The 19,071-nt window shown below is 51.8% G+C and overlaps 7 protein-coding genes across 7 annotated transcripts; 3 read left to right on the plus strand and 4 right to left on the minus strand.

Annotated features, from left to right (window-relative positions):
• Positions 1–46: 46 nt before the first annotated feature.
• On the minus strand, positions 47–2,983 carry N7443_008277 (uncharacterized protein; the record flags this gene model as incomplete). Its single annotated transcript, XM_056888333.1, has 1 exon — positions 47–2,983. One exon carries the CDS (start codon positions 2,981–2,983, stop codon positions 47–49), a length of 2,937 nt encoding a protein of 978 aa, XP_056737635.1.
• A 1,220-nt stretch (positions 2,984–4,203) lies between these two features.
• N7443_008278 (40S ribosomal protein uS13) lies at positions 4,204–5,030 on the plus strand (the record flags this gene model as incomplete). Its single annotated transcript, XM_056888334.1, has 3 exons — positions 4,204–4,207; positions 4,328–4,493; positions 4,733–5,030. 3 exons carry the CDS (start codon positions 4,204–4,206, stop codon positions 5,028–5,030), a joined length of 468 nt encoding a protein of 155 aa, XP_056737636.1.
• Positions 5,031–5,773: 743 nt separating this feature from the next.
• On the minus strand, positions 5,774–7,499 carry cp3 (carboxypeptidase C PRC1; the record flags this gene model as incomplete). Its single annotated transcript, XM_056888335.1, has 2 exons — positions 5,774–6,939; positions 6,989–7,499. The coding sequence occupies 2 exons, from the start codon at positions 7,497–7,499 to the stop codon at positions 5,774–5,776; spliced, it is 1,677 nt and encodes a 558-aa protein (XP_056737637.1).
• Positions 7,500–8,012: 513 nt separating this feature from the next.
• On the plus strand, positions 8,013–9,086 carry N7443_008280 (guanine nucleotide exchange factor SDO1; the record flags this gene model as incomplete). The annotated part of the gene is made up of 2 exons (XM_056888336.1): positions 8,013–8,079; positions 8,143–9,086. The coding sequence occupies 2 exons, from the start codon at positions 8,013–8,015 to the stop codon at positions 9,084–9,086; spliced, it is 1,011 nt and encodes a 336-aa protein (XP_056737638.1).
• Positions 9,087–9,576: 490 nt separating this feature from the next.
• N7443_008281 (tryptophan synthase) lies at positions 9,577–11,088 on the minus strand (the record flags this gene model as incomplete). The annotated part of the gene is made up of 1 exon (XM_056888337.1): positions 9,577–11,088. One exon carries the CDS (start codon positions 11,086–11,088, stop codon positions 9,577–9,579), a length of 1,512 nt encoding a protein of 503 aa, XP_056737639.1.
• A 3,293-nt stretch (positions 11,089–14,381) lies between these two features.
• On the minus strand, positions 14,382–15,048 carry N7443_008282 (uncharacterized protein; the record flags this gene model as incomplete). Its single annotated transcript, XM_056888338.1, has 2 exons — positions 14,382–14,692; positions 14,751–15,048. 2 exons carry the CDS (start codon positions 15,046–15,048, stop codon positions 14,382–14,384), a joined length of 609 nt encoding a protein of 202 aa, XP_056737640.1.
• A 2,200-nt stretch (positions 15,049–17,248) lies between these two features.
• N7443_008283 (uncharacterized protein) lies at positions 17,249–18,657 on the plus strand (the record flags this gene model as incomplete). Its single annotated transcript, XM_056888339.1, has 3 exons — positions 17,249–17,346; positions 17,421–17,680; positions 17,735–18,657. The coding sequence occupies 3 exons, from the start codon at positions 17,249–17,251 to the stop codon at positions 18,655–18,657; spliced, it is 1,281 nt and encodes a 426-aa protein (XP_056737641.1).
• Between the last annotated feature and the right edge of the window lie 414 nt (positions 18,658–19,071).

Here is a 19,071-nt window from a genome sequence, read left to right on the forward strand (position 1 = left end):
GACCAGTCTCAAATACATAGCAACCTAAAACCACCATTTCCCTTGCTTATTCGAACCTGACTGTCTTTGCCTTTCGCTTTAACCGGCCCTCATCCAGCGTCTCAACACGATGCTTCTTGCTCGTGGCGTCCTTCTTATATTTCCCTTTCTTCCCTGAGTTTGTCACCTTTGCCCCCTTCGTCGTCTTTGCCCCATTTTTAGCGTTTTCAATGAGAACCATTTCTCGCATGGCCCGCTTTCGTTTTCTGGGGTACAAGCTGTAGAGTGGAGGAGGAGGAGGACTTCCTGAGTGGGAGCCAGCAACGTGCGTAAACTGCTGGAAGAGTTCTTGTACTTCTTCTTCTGTAATACTTGGGGTCTCTTGTGAAGCCGTGCTATCTCCTCCTTGTGTCTGGGCACCTTGCCCTCCCCTCGGGCTCTGATTATTGACTCTCAGTGAATTGAAGTACTCTCTCAAGGTATAAGGGCGGCCACCACCCTGGGAGGAGCCACTACCTGATCTAGAATCCGACCGTGAGGAGAGGTCGGGGAAATCCAGAGCACCAGTAATATCCAAAGAGCCCGGAGGCCATAGCTCCAGACGTGCAGCGAGGCTCTGCGGGCCGACGTGAGGTGAGTCGAACGGTGACACGTCTTCGGGAACCCGTGATGGCGGAGTGCCGAGCAGATCGACCGGAACCTGCGAGGCAGAGTCCACTGCCGTGAGACCATATTTCGGCACAAGATCTCTGTTTGGATCTATCTTCGCAAGAGAGAGCCAGTCGGGTATCTTAATATCCCAAATGTCATCCGGAAGGGTCTCAAATGGATCGGGACGTTTCGAATCGAGGAAACAGCCCCCGAAAGCAGGCAATTGTCGTTCTTTGTAATTGAATAGAGGAGGTCCAGGGTCAGGGGTCCAAGGTATGTGTACATACTTGAACAGTTGGTCTCCTTCAACCATCTGGCCTACACTATTGAGGGTATTGATGGCTGCACAAATAGCGGGTGTTTCGGGGTTCATTATACGCTCAAATACCAAGATTGGAGGGCAATATGGGTCGTGCACCCACTCGAGGGGAATATTTTCTTCGTCATCAGATGCAGGCAAGGAAACGATCATTCCCGATGCTAGCGCACCGTCGTACATGGCATAGTCCTTGGTGGGGGCTTCGAACCGCTTACTCTCGCCCCAGAAAACCCGTCCATGGATGCCTGCTCCATAGATCCCTCCAAGCCAGCGGTAGGCTACTTGACACGATTCTCCATCTGCATTTAAGTAATCGAAGATTTGATCCCGAGTGTGCTGCCAGATCTTCGTGCCCGGTTCTGTTTGAACGACTAGACGGAGGGGAAGATTGGTGATTTTTCTGTAAAGCCATGGACCGTCATTTTCAGGCCCAGAACCACAATCTGAGCAATAGAATGGATGGTACATTGGAAAAGCTCGACTCCATAGCATGTTCAAGGTCACCCCCTCGCGATCTGCGGGTAGAGAAGCAGGGTCCAGCACACGCCCGTTTCCTGCGGTCTCTGTAGTCCCGACGCCCCTGCAATGGCAAGCCTTCGTAATTGTGGTATAATCAAATCTGAACTGTGCGAAGTTCTTCGTACACTCGGACCACGGTACCCATGAGTGGCAAAGATTGTCCATGGTAACACTGGGGACATTGTTACACAGTATACGATAAAAGGCGTTACGAAGTTCCTTCGAAGTTTCTTCGCTGAAGGCCTCCCAGTTCATATTGGTAACCTCGACAAAGGCGTTTTCAAGATCGGTGAAATGGACACCATCGCTGTCACCTCGGTCTGCAATGGTACACCCAGCGTCGAGTAAGTTGCCTAGCACTATCACGCAGTCTATGGCACAAGAGGTACCCTCCCAGATCGGACCCCTGCCACGTACTGGCACCATAAAGCCATCTGCATCTAGTTGAAGGTTCATGCTTATTTTGGCGGCTTGGACAGATCGGAACGCTCCAGACTGGACAATCGCCAGATCCTCAGCCTTCTCGGCTATCCTGTGAGGAATTGGTCCTTTGTATGGTGCACCCGGATGACGATCAAGCCAGCGATATGTGTAGTTCATGATGGCTTTCTCAAAGATTTCTCGGATAGGGACTGCATCGTAATTCGCTGGAATAACATAAGGACTGCGCCCGGAGCCGCCCCCAGAGCTAGAGAATTCACCTTGAGAAAGAATTGGCCCCGAACCCTCCTCATAACCACCTAGCCCAGATGGATCCTGACCAGATGGGTTCTGATCAGAATCACTTCTTCGAGACGGAGACCTGGTGGAAGTATTGCTGGGAGGAGAGGCACTGCTGAGAGAAGAGAATTCTGTTGGTTCACTTGGTGCAGGTTTCTTAAGTGCAGGATTCTTAGGCGCGGTTTTTTTCGGTGCAGGTTTCTTAGGTTGGCGTTCATCCTCACTGTTTGAATTTTCGCCAGATATGGAAGACCAGGGCAATTTTTCAGGTAGGATGGAAGAGAGTTGGAATTGCAGCATATAAGTCCTTGGCATATCAGGCGGCGCATCTGCAGGCACAAACCAATTTTCATCTCCGTCCAATCTGAACGACTCCGGAGGTAACCTCGGATAAAATTTACTAATCGGCGTCGGCGCAGGAACAAGTTCTTTCCATTTCAACAGTCGAGGTCCAGCATCCCGATCTATGTCAAGTACCTCCTCCCAGCTCTTAGGCAAGTGATCTTCCGACATGTAATAGAAGCATTTCCACAAGGCATCTATCTTCTCTGACTTCGTAGGCTTACCTGCATATACGTAGGCTTTGATGCCCCAGAGATAATGTCTTTCCAATGCATTTATCATAGGCACTCTGAGAGCATTATATACATCTCTCTTTCTCGTGGACCAGAATTGCGTTTTGTCAGGAGGATCAGGAAGCTTGGTCAAGTCATACCATGGCTTGTCAACGTACGGTGCATCCAGTTGATCTGCATATTCCTGCCAGCCCTGGGGAATGCGACAAATTGTCTTCATCGGCATCCTACAGTAGATTGGCCTGTAGACCAATGTGTGAGTCTTTCTTCTTTCCTGAGGTGACAGACGAAAGGAGTGTGATGAATTCCAGGAAAAGAGAGTTGGATGTTCAGGGCTAAACGAATCGTTGAAGTTGAAGAAATTTAGAACTCGAGTAAAATCTCGAATGGACGAAGAAATGTTGTCTCCTATAAGCACATCCCTCTTATAACAGGACCAAGTATCAGAATAAAGAAACTGCGCGTTCAGATATGCTTCGAGATATCGACAAAGAGAACGGACCAGAGCGACGACCATGGACCTACCATACCCTTGGGCCCTTCGAGTCAAATTTCATAGATTAGAAGAACATTCAACAAAAGAAACTTGTTTGTTTCTACAATTAGAATTCAAACTTGCCTAATTCTGAGCGTTATACCTGCCAAGGGCGCAAGTCTGCAACAGTCTGGTATCAGAATGGAAGTGGGGCCTAGACGTGAACTCGCCGGTCACTATTCAAAGAGACTACCTAAAGAACAGGTTAATAATAGTTTACTTCAAATGCGGAGAATGGAATCGAAGCGGCTTTCATCGAGTATGGCTGGGCATCTTCGATCTCGACGCATTGGTCTGGCAGCATACAAAGAGAGATTTGAGTCCACAAAAAAAGACCTAATTGAGCTTGAGTGTACGGCCGAGAGTGTAAATAACTAAAAGTCCTCTTTGCATGATTTCTTCGCCGTTCTCTAGGGCTGAAAAACACGTACATCCAACGTAGCTAATAGTCTGATTCAAGTATCTTGTAGCCAGACACTGGAATCATAGATGATCGGTGTCAGACACGGATTTTTAGGTAAGAAAAAGATTTCTTAGAAGCCCTTGATTGAATAAAGCCCGACATCCCGAGACCAAAGGGCATTGGGGACACAAAGAACATCGTTGTGTGGTCACTTGGCAAAGGAGAATGTAAGCGGGTAAGATACAGGTAATTACCCCCAATAATCCCTGGTGAGGTTACACTTGTATTACCCTTTTCATCGATACAGAGTCAGGTGACCAAGTGTGAATGGACAGCACATGACAGTGCTAGCCCCATTGAGGCTAGTGCTAATCAAGCGAGCCCTCGTCCACACTAATCCCAACTTGGTTAGTGTCCCAATTACCCGATCCCACAACGGCAGCAAAGTCGCTCGAGACTTCCTTCTCTCCATCCCTCTGTCGACAACGCGCCATCGCCCATCATGTGTACGTTCTCCTCCCCTACGATTATTCGAATACTCTTCGCCCTCAAGAAGCACAAATCACCACTCCCGTTAAAATTGGTCCGGAAAATGCAAGGCTAACTTGTCGACTTTTCGATTATAGCGCTCGTCACAGGCGAGAAGAGCAACTTCCAGTTCATTCTGCGCCTGCTCAACACCAATGTTGACGGCAAGCAGAAGATCATGTACGCGCTGACCCAGATCAAGGGTGTCGGTCGCCGTTACTCCAACCTGGTCTGCAAGAAGGCCGATGTCGACCTCAGCAAGCGGTACGTTCGACACAATCCAACAACCTGGCAACCTCTGCAATGCTCTCAGTCGGCGGTGGACTACACGGAAAAAGTTTGAAAGGGGTCCACGGTCGAATGCGACGTGGATGACCAAACACAAAAATTTTGTGCGGTGGAGATCGCCAAAGGGGGGAAGAGACCGAACACTCGAGACATTGCAGAGCGCTCGCCAACGCAACGATGAGAACTGAGCGAAATACTGACAAGTCTCCTTACAGTGCTGGTGAACTCACCACCGAAGAGCTTGAGCGCATCGTCACCATCCTCCAGACCCCTACCCAGTACAAGATCCCCACCTGGTTCTTGAACAGACAGCGCGACATCGTCGACGGCAAGGACTACCAAGTTGTCTCCAACGGCTTGGACAGCAAGCTCCGTGAGGATCTCGAGCGTCTCAAGAAGATCCGCTCCCACCGCGGTCTCCGTCACTACTGGGGCCTCCGTGTCCGTGGCCAGCACACCAAGACCACTGGCCGTCGTGGACGCACCGTCGGTGTGTCCAAGAAGAAGGGCTAAATCATTTATCTCGTCGTTTTCGGGGGTATGGAGGGATTCCTTTATTGTCGGTGTGTTTCTATGGGCATCCGTGGGATCTTTTCCCCGTTGGGCTGGGTATGCCAGTCCTAAAAATTGAAAATGAATCATACCAATATGAAATGAACCGATCAATTTCCTTTCTCTTTACAGAGTAGCCTGGTATTTGGCCTCGTATGAACGGCTTTAGCTTTTCCTTACATGCGCCGTTGTTTCTTACGGGTTGTCTACCTAGTTTGTTGTGTAAGGTCTCAACACTTATTTCCCACCCAGATATCGCTTCACGTCCCGTACCTCGACCCCGATCCCATCAAACGGTTGCATTCCCACATGTGCAACCTAGGAAGTCTCCAGCGCTTGTCTGGGTCACTTGCATCCCAGGCGGATTGTGAACATTGCTAACGCCTCCCAATGCCAGCCATCCAGCCTTGACTTTTCAGATGCCCTCCGTCGGTTTACGTCTTACATAAGTAGGTATTGAGTACTACAATGACAAGTTGTATTAATATGGCCAAATATCAATTTAAACGTGTTCTTAAGTATATACCTCTGAGCAAAAGCAAAGTTGTGAACAGCCGAAAGCAGCAAACTAGATACTTCTAACCCATCAACAATCCTCCAAGAACATTGCGTTACAACCACTGTATGCAAGATAAGAGAGATGAGTGATTACCACCACACATAAGGAGTAAAGATAAAGATGCAGTAGGAAGACCTCGTGATGCTTAGAACCACTCACCACCCAACCAGCGGTTAAAGAACTCTAGGCTGGATTCAGGCTGGTCCATGGGGACCATGTGGCCACCACCGTAGATGCGCATGAAGGTGAAGTTGCCGTGGGACTTGACCTGACCGATCTTCTTGCCAACGTGCTCGTTCTGCTCGACGACGAGATCCTCCAGCTCGGCGGCGGCGAACTTGGACTGGCCGGGCCACTCAAGGGCTTCAGTCCAGGCCTTGTTGCCGAGCCAGTTGCAGATGAAATCGGCGTCACCGGCGTAGATAAGGACGGGGATCTGTTCAAGAACACCAGGGACCAGATGGTGGTAAGGCTTCATCCAGTCACCGTGGAACAGGAAGTTACGGTTGATGTCGAAGTTGCATGAGTCGTAACCATCAACCTCAGCGCCAAGAGCCTCCCGGACGTCCGCCTGGTTGAGATAGTCGCTGATGTAGTTCAGGCCCTTGTAGCACAGGCTGGAATCACCATCGCACTTTGTGCGGACGTCGTAGACATTTTGCCCGGTACGCTGGTAGGGACCCATCATGGCATTGTTACAGTAGATGGAGGCCGGTACGCACATCCACGAGCTCTCGCTGTCGTAGCAAGACTGGATCATCGACTGGCAGCGAGGCAGGGCGTTGTCCATGGACTGACAGCTTTGCTCGTCCAGAACAGCGGGGTAGCCGCCTTCACCGCAAGCCATGGGGCGGTAGTACTCATACTGGGTCAAACCGTCAGTCAAGCCGTTTCCAATGAGTACAGACTTGAGGTTGATGTTGCGCTTCTTGTGAGCCAGGATCTCCGAGGCAAAGACGGGGATGTAGTGGCCAGCGTAGGACTCTCCAGCGATGTGGAAGTCCTGCTTGGCGTACTGGGGGAATTGCTTGAAGAAAAGGGTCATGAGGGCGTAAACATCCTTGCCAGCGGCCACGGTGTCGCTGACCGTACCACCGCTATAGGAGTAGCCGACGTTGACAGGCTGGTCCAGGAAAATCACGGAAGCATTGGAGTTCCACGCGTAGTCGTTGTAGACGGTCTTGATCTCAGCGTTGATAGAGCTAGGGCCTAGCTCCATGAATAGACCAGTGAGGGAAGAGCAGCCAGGGCCACCGTTCAGCCAAAGAACGACAGGGTCATTCTCGGGATCGTTGCGAGACTCAAAGAACCCTTGATCAAAGTCAGATTGAGCGGAGAAAGAGAATGGGGGATAGCTTACAGTAGAACAAGTGCTTATCATTCTCGTTATCGTCGAGATAACCACTGTACTGCTTAACATCGGGATCGACGCCAAGAGCACTGGGGTCCACCTTCTTCACGCGAAGATCATAGGCATCAAGCTTGCCATCGATCTCACGCTCTTTATTGCCGTCGGCTCCTGTGACCCAGACGCTTTGAACGTCCTGGCCACTGACAATGTGGTCCCAATGAGAGCTAGGACGGCGAGTGTGCTTCTTAGGCAGAGAGAGCATGGGAGCGTGGTCCATAGAGTTGGGGAAGTAGTTAGAAACTTCCTCCCACATCTCACGAGCTTCCCCAGAGAGGGACTTGAATTGTTCTTTGAGCTGCTCGAGCGGCTTGGAGAAGGCGTCCGAGCTATGCTTGAAAGCATCAGAGCCCTGCTTGACGACATCCTCCAGCTGCTCCTGGTGGATGCCCATGACCTGCTGGAAGCCCGGAGCAGCCGCAGAGGCGGCTCCCACCAGCATGGTGGCGGGGAGAAGTCTCATGATGGATCGGTGTACGATCAAAGGTGAAAGTGATGGTAATGATGGCTTGTGATGGGAAGCGGGTACCTGGGTCTAGGCGGCAGCTCTTATCAGTAACCGCTCATGTAGGGGGAATAGGATGGGCAGATCTGAAGACGGGAGAGAAACATACACAGTACACCGGGAAAAGGCGATGGGATTGAGGCAAGAAAGCAAGGCGGTCCCTGCAATCGAAGATGGATGAGGAGGTTGGGTGAGGAGAAGGAAGGGGACTAGGAACCTTGGTGACGATGAATCCGGGAACTTACGATAAGCGGGAGCCAATGAGAGCCCTGGGCACGAGTCTCGAGCGTCACCTGACATTCCTGAGTCATGCGGGGTCACGAGCAAGCTCTTGGCACGGATAATGATGACTCATCGAGGATCGAGGCTTCGAGGCAGAGTGGGATAAGCTTGGAAATAATTTACCTGTCTTTTATTTTTCACATTTTGGTGCTCGTGTTGATTTGGTGTCTTCACTAAGACTCATTCGCCATGCCGATTAACCAGCCCTCCAACCAGATCAAGTTCACCAATGTGTCGGTCGTTCGACTTAAGAAAGGTATGCACGATGCTAATGAACATTTTCAGGCTATGATGTCACTAATACAGGTCTGACATGCAGGGAAAAAGCGTTTCGAGCTTGCTTGCTACAAGAACAAGCTGCTAGAGTACCGGTCTGGCGCCGAAAAGGATCTCGACAACGTCCTCCAAGTCCCTACCGTTTTTTTGTCCGTATCGAAAGCCCAAACAGCCCCGTCAGCAGAACTCGCCAAGGCATTTGGTGCCACCACACCCAAAGATGAGATTTTGCAAGAGATCTTACGAAAGGGCGAGGTGCAAGTCGGTGAGCGCGAGCGAAAAGATATTCTAGAGCGAGTTGAGAAGGAAGTTTTGGATATCGTGTCTGGCCGACTGGTCGACCCCACCACGAAGCGCGTGTATACCTCAGGAATGATTTCCAAGGCCCTCGATCAACTCAGCTCTGCCAGTGGTCAACAGCAACAGCAGCCCGGCGGCGATGCGAACGGATCGGGAGAAGAGCCGGCGCAACCCAAGAAGCCGATGTGGTCGGGTGTTTCATCTAACCGGTCGGCGAAGAGTCAGGCACTCGACGCTATGAAGGCTCTTATTGCCTGGCAGCCGATTCCCGTGATGCGCGCACGCATGCGCCTGCGTGTTATTTGCCCGGTCTCGCTCTTGAAGCAGTCAGTCAAAGCCGCGCCAGGTTCTGCGCCTGCAAAAGAAAAGGAAGCCCCGTCTGGTGGTTCAAAGGGCAATAAGAAGGGAGGAAAAGGTGGAAAGAAGTCCAAGAAGGGCGACGACTCTGACGTTGATGCCGGTGCTTCGGATGCAGAGGCAGCACCCAAGGCGCCCGGCACTGTGAAGGACTTGATCTTGAACTACATCGAATCTGTCGAGTCACAAGAGGTCAGCGGCGACGAATGGGAGGTGGTTGGATTTGCTGAGCCAGGAGCGTACAAAGCACTGAATGACTTCATCGGCAACGAGACTCGCGGAAGGGGACGAGTAGAGGTCTTGGACATGTCGGTGACGCATGAAGATTAATTGCATATACCATCCCATGGATCATGTACATGACGAACTTGCCAATGACTGATGACATCGCTATAGAAAAGCAAAAAATTGTTATGTTGAAATAAGTTTCAATAGTGCCAGCTCTATCTGTGCTTCGGCCAATGTTCTTGTTCTGCAGAAGCAGGTGACGAATGCGGCTTTGTATCCCGAAAAGGCTTTGTAAACAACAAGCGATTTCCTTGAAGTGGACACAACGGAGTTTTCAAGGTATGGGAGTTACCCGAGAGATGGATTATGGTCATGAAAATATTTACGAATCGTGAGTGCAACTGGCAAGTCTATAGTACAACAAAATCGAAGCGTCAACGCCCGAACGTCAACATCAAACCTACACACCTGGGTATCCAGCATGTGACCAACACAAGAGGAAAGAGAAAAGATAATGAAATCAGACAAGTGGAATGAGTAGCTTGTGACCAACCATCCAAATATTCCAAGAATGAGTCGATCCTACTTTAGGTCAAACCTCCAGCAGACCATGCATGCCAATGCCATCACACCCCGTCACCAACAGAACGAGATTTTTGCCTGGCCCAAGCTCCTTGGCCAAGTCAACTGCCTTGCACACCGCGTGACTCGAGTCCAGGCCAGCTAGAAAGCCCTCGTGGTGTTGAAGAGTTTTAATTCCGTCCAGGGCATCTGCGTCTGTAGCGGTCGAGATTTCAATACGACCAATACTCTTCCAATAAGCCAGCTCGGGCCCCACGGTGGAGAGGTTCATGTCTGGCGAGATCGAGTGGGAATCAAGAAGTTGGCCGTCGTAGTTCTGAAGCATGAGCGTGCGAGCACCCTGAAGGACGCCAAGTTCGCCTTCAGTTAGAGTTGCGGCTTGAGCTGCTTCAACACCAATGAGTCGAATGGTGGGGTACTGCAAAAAGGGCCTGAACAAGCCCACAGCACCGCTACCGCTACCAATGGCTGTGATGATAGCGTCCGGCTGACAACCGGTTAATCCTTGCAACTGGATCGCAACCTCCTCGCCTAGGAGTGCCTGAAACGTGCGAGTGAGGGTTGGCAGGGGGCTGGGACCCACTGGGCCTCCCATCAGGTAGTACGTAGTCTCGTAGTTGCAAACCAAATAACGGAGTGCTTCTGTGATTGCCGCACGCAGCGAACCCATGCCCGAAGGAGTCCGAGCGGTCAAGACTTTGGCGCCGAGCATTTTCATTTCGAGGACGTCCTCTTCTTGAGCCAGGGCGTCATCTGCACCCATGACGACAACGCAGCGCAGACCCAGACGTGCACACATAGCCGCAGTGAAGTTCCCGTGCTTGGCCGATGCACAGTCAGTGACGATCTCAATACGGCCCATCCGCCGCGCCAGCAACAGCTGGCCGATGATATTGCGAGACTTGTGGCTGCCGTATTCGTTCTTGTCTTCTCGCTTAAGCCAGATGGTAGCACCGCCTGCAAGGGCCGTGAGCTTGCTCGCCATCTGCAGAGGCGTGGGCTGGGGCCGCTGGAACGTGGCATACTCGGCCCAGAAAGAAGGATCTGAGACAGTGACCTCGAAGAATGAGGTCAGATCGTGCAGGAACCCTATTATAGATTCGGGGACGAACTTGCCCCCGTAGGAGCCATAGCCACCGAATGAGATCTGTGGCGGTCTCAGCGTGCCATCTGCCTGCAGAATCGGAACATACGGTGTGCCCTCGCTATCGAATGGCGTGGTGGATGACCTGACAAGGACCTTCGGGTATGAGGAAGAGCTGTCACTGGTGGCTGAGCCGAATGAGACTGTAGTCTCTGCATCTGGGTTGTAAGTAGCAAGACAGGTGCTATTTGTACCGATAGAAGGAGTCACTATAGGACTTGCTGTCCGGATATGCGGGACACGGGCTTTCAGGGCTTTTTTGCGAATCGGCTTGATGCGAACGACATTGTTCGAAGTACCATTGATAGATGTATTGGTACTCTTGGAGGGGTTCGGATGGGAGGAAAAGCAAAGAAGTTGCTGCAAAGAGCGGATCATGATGAACAACGTCCTATGTAGGTATACTACAATGAGCAGATGCTATTGACAGTGATCCTTTCCCGACGAGTCAAGAATAGCATATCAGACTGTATAGACATAGACTGAAGACGGTTGGCGTCTGGAAGTATACAAGGTGGCTTGCACCCACACGAGTGAGGAGTAGAATCCACAGCTATTGACAAAATAAGGGCCGAGGGCACAGCTTGGCTTAAATACGGTGTGCTTCTTAGCACCTCCGAATATGGATGTCGCTCTGGCCCCCATTCGTCAAGATCAATGGCATCCTCGTGTCCGTCGCATATCCTCGCCCTATGTCCGGCTCCTTGTTCCCTCTGGTAAGGCATCTACGAAGGCTTGACGTTTGCTACTATCTGTTTAGGCTGATATGGACTGATATCTTCTGACTCTCTTCAGTTAATTTTTAACGCTATTCATATAGTATCATGGGTTTTGCAACGCCGGAGGTCTCGGAATACGTCGTTGTGCTTTGGATGTTCGCGCAATGCCCAGATCTTACGGTGTGGAAGGCCTCGCGGTAAGATCGAACGCTGCGCCATGCCTCCGACAGGATTCAACAGAACCGAGGATTACATCGAACCTTCGTTTTCTTGCAGAGATTATTAGCTGCTGCCAACGTTCACACCCATGGCCAATCGGGTCTCTGTAATCGTCGCTTCATTGTTACGCGGGGCGAATATGAATAAGTAAGATAAATATTATGGCGAGTCACTCTCCAGTAGATTGAACGGGCAGCTTCTGGAGTTCCTGAAAGCTTTCAGGCTAATGGGTACCGAGTAATCTGCTTTATATTGTCCTTCTCTTCATGCGAAGCAACAAACTCATTACTTGAAGTGGCAGCTCAACTTTGGGACCTCGCCTATTACAAGCGATGATCGTCGCTACGAAAGAATAATGGAGCTATCGTCTGGAACTATCGTCTGCAAGGCTTGACCTTTCCTCGGCCGTTGAGCCCTCAGTTGCCGATGGTGAAGGCTGAAGTGCCAAGACAGCGGCTAAACCATGGTCTCGGTACACAACTATACCCTTTTCTATTACTGTGGTGCATCCCAAGATCTATACAATTACCGGGAAGATGCCTGTGACAATTCCTATGTGCAACAATACGATCAAATGGGCTGAGATCGCCAACCAACCACTTTGTAGCGGGAGTGAAGCCCAGCCTTCTAGGGCGAAGAGTGTCACGTGAATATACACCAGTTCTTGTTGGGATTTAGGTCTTGAACCCATTTAACAAATAAAAACAATGCATTGGAAAATAGCGCCTTATTGGAGGAAGACATGATAATCCCCAAATGCAGTAGCTACGTGGCAGATCTGTTCTTTGCATTGGTTTCCAGCATCTACCCGCTACAAGCCACAGCCGAGGTGAACGAGCCTTGGAGCGGCCATAAAAAAACCCCATGAGATCAGACAGTCCTACAGTTGGACCTAATGAGATTTGTCATAGCCAATAAAGAGGGATTGGTCATGGTGGGCCACCAAATAACTGGATCAAACATCAGCTGTGGGAACCCGCACCTGAAATTGGAGAGCGCAGCCAGGTCTCATGTCACCCTACCACCCGCCCGACATGGGGAACCCGAACGTAAAGTAAGTCCGTTGGGTAGCTACACTGGTGGTAATTACTTTAGTGGCCTTTTTCTAGAGCTTGGTCAGCATTTGGGCCTGCGCGGTGGTCCAGGGGCGTAGCAGGGATAGTGCGTGGAATCCAGCTACCAAGAGCGGAGACTTTACACCAGTCCACTGGGAGATGCAAATGGATGCATATCTAAGCCAGGTAAGCAAACTCAGTGGAAAGGAATAGGCCAGCGTCTCAGCTCGCACGACACAACCTTGAAAGATATAAAACCCAGCTTCGTCCCCTTCGAGCTCTTCGTCCAACGCTACACAGCTCAAGAATCCACGTGTTTGCAGCTTTATATTCGAAATGAACTTGTTTTATCTCTTGAACCCGGAGGGTCTGATAGGGCTTACACCTGCAGATTTGAAATTTGTTCTCTGGCTGTCATACAAGATTACTCAGAAGCTTGCTCATGATATGCTACAGCCATATGCTTAGGGGATGACCGTAAGTATCACTGTCATCCGTGGTTATTCTTCAATTTAACCTTGCCTTTAAGAGAATCTGAAATTCCTGTTATGCCTTTCAAGCTCCCTCCGAGCGTTTTGTTTCTATGGCCACGAACTCGAGCAGGCCCAAAATATTCTTTCGTTATGCACTTGAGGGCATTTGATCGACCAAGATTTGGCCAACCCACGTTCAGCTGGAGCAAGACACAAGGCTTGCCACGCATGAGGACATCTCCACCGACCTTTCCAGTTATATCAGTATTCCCAACAACCGCAGAGAGGTCAGGCTCCGGCCCTACGTTCCCTCGCCACACGGCCATTCATACATCTGTATGAATATTGAGCGGACTTTAAGCGCCCAGATGTACTATTCAATCATCGTCATAGTTATACACATTTACGTGGGATTGACCGTGTGGCGACTACCTGAAAGATCCGCCACCATCACTCCTAGCCCGGAGTAGGCCCGGAGCAGCAACGTCGGAACAGAGTTATCTAACCTCATATCGAAACTCGCCACCCCGCAACACAAAATCCAAGACGAGCCACTCAAGACTCTTTTGACTAGGATAATCGGGTAGATCAAGAAGGATCATTTCCGGGTTTAGTGAATGCCGAGAGTGATGTGCGCATGGGCGTGCGGGGGAACGTCTTGGCTCGGCGGGGAAGACCACACTCAACTTTGAGTACTTAGTTTAAATTGGCGGTCCAGGCCCCCCAGCTTAGATTCTTTCCTACTTTTTTGTCTACTACACACGAAAATAATATTCAAGCGACCATTGATTTTTGTCCATATCTAGCGTGTTCTAAGGTACATTCTAGACCAGTCGCGCGCGTCTCACCCACTAGGACGCGTCTAAGCAAATTTTCAAAACTCCAAAAGTGCGGGTATACGCTCAAATGCAAGATGCAAGGTGCACAGACGAGATCATTCCTCGCAGCAACCCTGTCTCCGGCGGGGTTGGTTTTCCGTGTGGAATGGGAATGGGCATGCCGCATTCCGATCGCGGATCGTGGAGATCGTCGATGTTTGATGGCCGGTTAGGGAATCGGCCGATCGAGGCCCTCAAAACTGAGAGCCAAAAGCAAAGGAGAAAAAAAAAAAAAAGCGAGGTAAAGGTGACATCGAGTCGGGGAGAATAGAGAGGTAAAAAGGGACAATCTCCGGGATGTGGTAGAAGAAAGTTAATTGGCACAGATTACGCGCAGACCTGCACGGCGACGAGGGCACGGGTCAGGTCTTCGGGCGTGAAGGTTTGGTGCTTTCCTCGCGGTGACATGGCACGCGGGGAGGCGGGGGTGATGGCTCGGACAATCGGCGAGGTGTACCGAATGGACTCCTTGATTTGGGCGATTGGATCTTCGGAGGCTTCGTAAATGGAAGGCTCGCCAAGGAGAGTCATCATGGAGCCGCTGTAGCTCTCGGAGTTGACGACAGTGGACGACTGAGATCCCGCGTTGGTGGGGCGGGAGGAGTCGATATCGATAGGTGAGACCGCGTCGGAACAGACTGGAGACAAGTTAGGGCAGGTTCGGGAAGGGCACAACAACAAAGAACAAGAACATACCTGGATCGATGGCCACACCATCATCGTCCGGGGAGACATCCTCGGTGTCGTTATCGGACGGAGGCAAATCGTAGGTGGCGTAGGGCGACAGGGACAAGTCGAGAGAGCGCGGGCGATCCGCCATGGCGGCCTCAAAGGACCAGGCCGCTAGTCGCTTTTGGTGCTCTTTATCGAAGGGCCCGCGAAACTTGGAAGGAGGAATTTCATGGCGACGATAGTATTCCACCTTGGGTTTTCCATTGCTCACACTGCTCGAGGAGCGATGGAAGACTCGTCTGACCTTTTCGCGGAAAGTCATCTTGGAAAGGTCGAGAGTGAGGTCTGAAGTATCGAGTATCGAGTATCGAGTATCAGAAGTACGCAGTCCTGCCTCACGGGTGCATACCAATCCCGGGTTGGGAACGGACGCGGAGGATGTGCAAGCACGAAGAACGTTGAAGTCGTACGAGGAACTGTGTGACCATGCTTCGCTATAGAAAGAAAAGAAGGAAAGATAAGAAGGACGAAAAGTCGAAAAGGGAGGGAAACTGGACGCGGATAAATCGGGGAATGGCAAATGTGGATGCAACAGGAGATAAGCCCCAGGAACCGTGGGAGCGCCCTTCCCTTCTCCGGTGAAGGCGATTGGGGGTTACGCTCTGCTGTTACTCCATTCTGGCCCCCCCCACCGTCTGTGCGATTATCTAGTGCAAGACATGACCATTGATTATTATTGAACGAGAACGAGACGGCTGCCACACCGGAGCTGACGCAAGATACGGCTTAGGGCGGCTCTCGAGGAACTGCCATTCCTCCAGTTCTAGCGTATAGGTGGCACCGTGGTACCGTGTATCTCCGCGAACCGACTGAGAGTGTCGGGCCCCCCTATCGCATGGAGAGTTCGGACAGCGTGCGTGGCAAATCTTGCTGCAGCGAAGCCTTCCAGAATCAGCCTTAACGGTTGCATCATAGGCATCGGTGTCGGCATCATCGGCATCGTTGGGGGGGGCACTGGCGTAGCCTGGAACACCTGGAACAATTCGGCATACTCTTGCGAGACGTGCAGCAGCCAGTGTGTGTAAATGGTGGGGGTATTCGACGTCAGCACCAAGGGTAAGTCATTTTATTGCACCGGAAGAAGAGGGAAAACCGGAAACAGCGCAAGTCGCCCCGTGCCCCCCGGTTTGCCCGGTTCCACTCTCGGCACACTTTACCCGTTTGTCTGCTTGAGAAAGTCTCAGCGAGTCGATTGTGTCTTGATGTCAAAGAAGTCCTGGTATTTCAATAACAAGGCCGGCTGGCCCAATGGCAAGGCGCTTGACTACGAATCAAGAGATTGCAGGTTCGACCCCTGCGTCGGTCAATTTTTTGGTGGTTTTTTTACCCACTGGCCCCCCCATCCTCTGTTTTATTTCATTCCAGATCCGGCCATCTATGGCTGTTTTGGTTTTGTTTACTTTCAAGGGCATCCATCCATCGATTGCTGTGATTGCTTTGTTGGTAAATCAACCTTGTCCTGCACAAGCGTTTTACAAATTAAGCCACTGCCATCATCGTGGGTCTGAAACGTACGCATCCATGTTCATGTCTTTGGTTGCTTTGATTACATATTGCTATTTATATATTTCATCGGTGGTTCACTGGTTCAGTGGCTCGCCGTTCTTTCAATGGTCGGAGTGGACATGATGTAATCTCTCCCAACCACCCACAAGAATGCTTCACCTTACAACGAAGTCCTACGGCAAGGGAATGTAGGTTAAGTCGACGGTCGCGGCGTCTGAGAGTCCCCGGATCAGCCCCTAGCCCCCTATACGTTAGTCGCTCCTAGAGGCCTGGAGGGGCAGGCCAGTGCAGCCCTGTCGCAGCCCTAATGCTGAATCGGGTAATAGGGCTGGTCTTCCCCCTGCAGGCACACGACCTTTGCGCGACCCGAGCGCGGAACTATGTAGGTACGGGAGGAAGTGCATGACAGCTAGGAGAAGGGATCATATCTTCCAGGATGCCATCGTTTGCAGCCCAGACCTGTAGAATGCCCGAGACAATCGGTGCATCACCCTGCGAGCGGCAAAGAGAATGCGCGCATCCTTTTGAAACGGCGTATACACGGCCCCAAACAGCCAAAGAAAAACAAAAAAAAAACATCCCCGAATTCCAATTGGTTTCAATGAACCACGTAGAATGGAGTAATAAGAATCTTAGGGCCTCTTACCTCTCACCTCTTACCTCATCTAATTTCCGTCTTACAGTCTCAGTGTTCCAGAAGCGTAGGGAGAACCACGGATCCCAGCTCATCCCAGCATACCGGATCATCATCCCTTGAGGCTACTTGGCCCACTCCCGTCTTTCTTCCTTTCTGCATCACCCCCCCCCCCCCCTCCCTCAAAGACAATGTAAGTTCTTCTCCTTTGTTAGCCAACTATATCTTTACCCATTGCGCTTTTCGCATCCTGTCGTCATTCCGACGTGGACCATCTCTGACCACCGCATAGCACTCACGAATCTTCACGAACACGAACATCATGGCCAAGAAGGGAGGAAAGAACAAGAAGAAGGGCGGCGCTAAGCCCGCTGCTGCCGCCGCCGTTGACAAGGTCGCCGATGCGGCGAAGAACATTGTGTAGGTTCCCCGGACACCAAAAAAAAGTTGTGGTCGCGTGCCACCTGTCGCAAACCTTTCTAACAAGCCCACAGCCACCCTGGCCACGAGACCGAGAACAAGGTTATGTACGGAGAGGGCAAGACTGAGTCCGCTGAGAAGACAGAGGCGCCCACCGAGTCCAAGACCGAGGAGACCCCTGTCGCACCCGTGACCGAGACCAAGGAGGCCGAGAAGGAGACTGAGGTCGCGCCGGTCGTGCCGAAGGAGGATGTGCAGGAGACTGCAGACAAGGCGCAGGCCTCCAAGACCGGTACTATCGGCGAGCTCGACGGCGGCAACAAAGAGGGCACGGGTAAGGATTCGATAGTCGGTGGTTCGTCAATAATCGAAACTAACTCAATCCCAGCTATCCTGCCCGAGAGCAGTGTCAAGGAAACCTCGCTCGGGGCTGAGACCTACCCGTCCACCACAGAGGCTTCCGCCGAAGAATCCGCCACCTCAACTGCTGCGACCACTGGCGCCGCTGCCACAACCTCCCTGCCTGTGCGCCCTAAGACCGAGACGACCGCCCCCGCCGTTGTCCCGTCGGAGACCGATGCCGCGCACACCAAGCGCCCGTACGAGAAGCCCATCTTCTCCAACGATGACGTGAAGCCGCACAAGATGGCCAAGACTGAGGAGGAGCAGGCTGCTGCTAGCGCTGCTGCGGGGCAGCACTTGGCTGGTGCTGGCCCTGCCTCCACGGCGGCGTACACCACCCCCGAGCCCGTTCCCGCCGTTGAGGCGCCCAAGAAGGCCGAGGGGATTGTCGCGACTGAGACCACCCCCAAGACCGTTCCCGCCGTTGGTGCGCCCCAGAAGGCCGAGGAGATTGTCGCGACTGAAACCGCCCCCAAGACCATCGCGACGGAGACCGCCCCCAAGACCACCGCTGTTGAGGCCGTCCCCAAGACCACCGCCGTTGAGAGCAAGCCCGTTCAGAGCAAGACTATCGACACCAAGGCTGCCGAGAGCAAGACTGACAGCAAGTCCCCTGCCTCGCCCGTCGCGGTGGCTGCGGCTAGCGCGGCCATCAACAACTCCAAGACCGACAAGGCTGCGGCCGAGTCCGCCGAGCCTAAGAAGCCTGAAGCAGCCCTGAAGCGCGGCGAGGAGCCCCAGCCCCGGACCGAGGCACCCAAGGAGACTCCCGCGATGGAGACTCCTGCCACAGAGTCTGCTCACCAGGAGCCCGCCAAGGCAGAGGAGGCCCAGACTTCCGAAACAGCAGAGCAGCCGGAGAAGAAGAAAGGCGGCTTCTTCGGGTGGCTGAAGCGGAAGTTCAAATAGAGGACGAAGCTGTTTGTTTGCTGCGATAATACCTGAGAAAACCAAAATAATTAGTGCATGGGAGATGTACGATACGCGCGTTGAGACGCGGTAGATGGAAGGGGAAGGGTTGGATTCTCCTGTTTTCTTATTATTTTTTAGTCTGGCTTTTTGATGATACACCAATGGAAATTATATATCATAGTGCTTTTGAGAACCCTCCTTTTTTTTTCTTTTCTCTTTGGGTCTCCTTTTCGTTGCTAGGCTAGACTTCACCGCTACTTGTGGTCCATGCGGTGGGTTCGGTGGTCTGCGCGTGGGGACTAGTCGATGGCGCTATTAATGTACTGTAGAGTTGGTATGGAGTATTGATCACCTCCCAACGCCGTCATAGCTAAGCCCTGAATCTGGGCAGCTGCGCATTTGTGGAGTCGA

The sequence above is a fragment of the Penicillium atrosanguineum genome (genome assembly GCF_028827265.1).
Source record: "Penicillium atrosanguineum strain IBT 20685 chromosome Unknown utg000007l_segment0_segment0, whole genome shotgun sequence".
In the NCBI taxonomy this organism is placed as follows: Eukaryota; Fungi; Ascomycota; class Eurotiomycetes; order Eurotiales; family Aspergillaceae; genus Penicillium; species Penicillium atrosanguineum.